General features: G+C 26.4%; 1 protein-coding gene across 1 annotated transcript in view; it reads left to right on the top strand.

Annotated features, from left to right (window-relative positions):
* The window catches only part of LOC108688449 (dynein heavy chain 1, axonemal-like), a 106,064-nt gene that overhangs the window by 93,407 nt on the left and 10,107 nt on the right, over positions 1-2,550 (top strand). Inside the window, exons 44-45 of the mRNA XM_018194716.1 lie at positions 189-579; positions 1,860-2,131. Coding sequence (XP_018050205.1) covers positions 189-579; positions 1,860-2,131 — 663 coding nt within the window. The remainder of the gene's footprint in view (positions 1-188; positions 580-1,859; positions 2,132-2,550) is intronic.

Raw genomic sequence — 2,550 nt, 5'->3', positions numbered from 1 at the left:
TACACATATATATATATATATAGGGTATATATATATATATATATACATATATATATTTTGTGCAGTATTTTTAAAGATTTCTGAATATTGCAGTTACAAATGTAAATGTAATATAAATTGTAAATACTGCATATTTTTTATATTGGGATAACAATAATAATGTAATTATTAAATCGTATATTCGAAAGATACTTCAAGTTTCGAGAGCTTGCCATTCCTTAAGTTTGTGGATCCGTGCTATATACTACTATTATTTCGTAAATAAGAAAGTCACACTCAAAATAGCAGCCTTGGAAAAAGCAGAAGAAGTTCTCATTAAAACCGAAACAGCATTGGCAGATATCACAATGAAACTTCAAGAGGTAGAGGAAAGGATTGAAAAATTGCAAGATCAATTGAAAGAAGAGGAAGCAAAGAAAATTGAATTAGAAAGAGAGAAGCAGCTTTGCGAAGAACGAATAGCACGAGCTGTAAGACTAATTCTAAGCCTGTCGGATGAACAAAAACGATGGATTATTATGATAGATAATATAAAAATGTCTTTAAAGAATGCTGTCGGTGATATTCTTCTATCATCAGGTATGCAAAATTTAAAAATTGCTTCACTCGAATTATTTACATTTGTTTGCATATAAAAAGCAAGAATGCCATTCTATTAGTTTTTAAAGATAATTTTTTGCATAAAATGGTTATTATATAAAATGATTTACAAATTTATAATTTGTACATAATTAGCAAAAACCTTTTAATAGTTTCGATACATACTGCACAATAAACAATCTTTAATTTTTAATATTTAATCTAACAACAGACTATTTTAATCCAAAATTACATTTTAATTATACGAAACAGTAAACAAACAAATATTACAAATAATTAAAGCAGTCTGGTCAATAATATATACATTAATAATAACGCTAAATTGAAAATAAATAATAAATTTCTGTCAAACAAATGAAAAAAATAATATCGTCAAAATATATCATTACTGATAATTGCTTCTTTTTGAGGGACATATAAAAAATCTGTGGCTATATACAATAATTTCCAAACCGGTACGTTGAGCTACGTCGACTTCTGAAATTCTATGATTCACGTATTTTAATAGACTGATACAATTTTTTATTATATAAAAAAGTCGTAGACAATTTTGATAAATTCAATTTCCTGTCTGAAGCGGCTTCCTCTTACAGAGAATATTGACTATAATCTGATTCTGCTAGCGATGTTCGTGGCCTATTAGCGTAATGCCTTTGACAATCTTAAAATAAAATTATTTTTTTTTAATTAAAATATACTTTAGTGGTAAGTTTTATATAATTATTTATTAGATATATATATATATATATATATATATATATATATAGACCAAGTTTTATTATTATATAAGTTATATTACATATATTTTTATATTTAATATAAATAATATATGTAACAGTTAAAGATAAATAAAAAAAAAATAAAAATCGCAAAACAGAGATATAGAAGCATTTTCATAAAAATATTTTAATTAATTTTTAATTAATGAACATACTTATTTTTAATTATAACGCGATTTTTTAATTTATAATAATAATTTAATTTCTTACATCTGTAATCAACTCGATAAATATTATTCGTAGTGTCAAATATATATTTCTCATAGATTCTCTCTAATCTTAGTCCGATTGTAAATAACACAATATCTTCATACGGTTCATTGGTGACGATTGTTTACTGTTCCATTCATATGAGATTGACAAAGCTTCACATGTAGCAGCTTAATCGAGTCCGCAGTAGCTTTGTCTATTCCAGTAGTAGAACAGATTTGATTTCACACAATTCCTTTGTATCTATAGAAGCTTCCATCTTGCTTGCAGGTGCAATTGCATACCTAACACCCTTCACGGACACTTATCGCCAAAATCTCTTGGCAACCTGGTATGATGCTCTTGGTGAAGATGTTCCTCACACTTCCGGCTGCAATCCGATATTAACACTCGGCAATCAAATAGAAATAAGAAATTGGCATATGAATGGTTTACCAAAGGATACCCTACTCATCGAGAACGCGGTTCTTGTGATGAATTCCAAACGATGGCCCTTCTTCATTGACCCTCAGGCACAAGCAAATAAATGGATATGTAATATGGTAGATATTCCATAGAGAGAAAAGTAAAAATCCTTTTATTTGCATATTGTTTGCAGAATTTATATTCCATAAATTTTCTGCAGCTATTGACAAGAGACTGGAATAAAGCGTGAAATAAAAATTTGAAAGAGAAATTACATCGCGTAAAATATATAGTCATTACATATACAATATAAAAGCAAAAGAATTTATATATGGCATTCTTATTATTATAAGAATTCGAATAAACAAAATATTTTTAATTTTATTTATATGAAACATAAATTTATTAAAGCGATAATTTTCATCAGAATATTAAATTTATCCTTTACATCTGATAAAGTAGTAATGTTATCGAAAATATATAAATATATTCATTATACAAAAATTTGTGTCATAAATTTATAAAATTTGTGGAATATTATTTTATATACTTGCAT

Source organism: Atta colombica, unplaced genomic scaffold, assembly GCF_001594045.1.
Source record: "Atta colombica isolate Treedump-2 unplaced genomic scaffold, Acol1.0 scaffold105, whole genome shotgun sequence".
Classification (NCBI taxonomy): Eukaryota; Metazoa; Arthropoda; class Insecta; order Hymenoptera; family Formicidae; genus Atta; species Atta colombica.
This window is presented reverse-complemented; position numbering and strand designations above follow the sequence as displayed.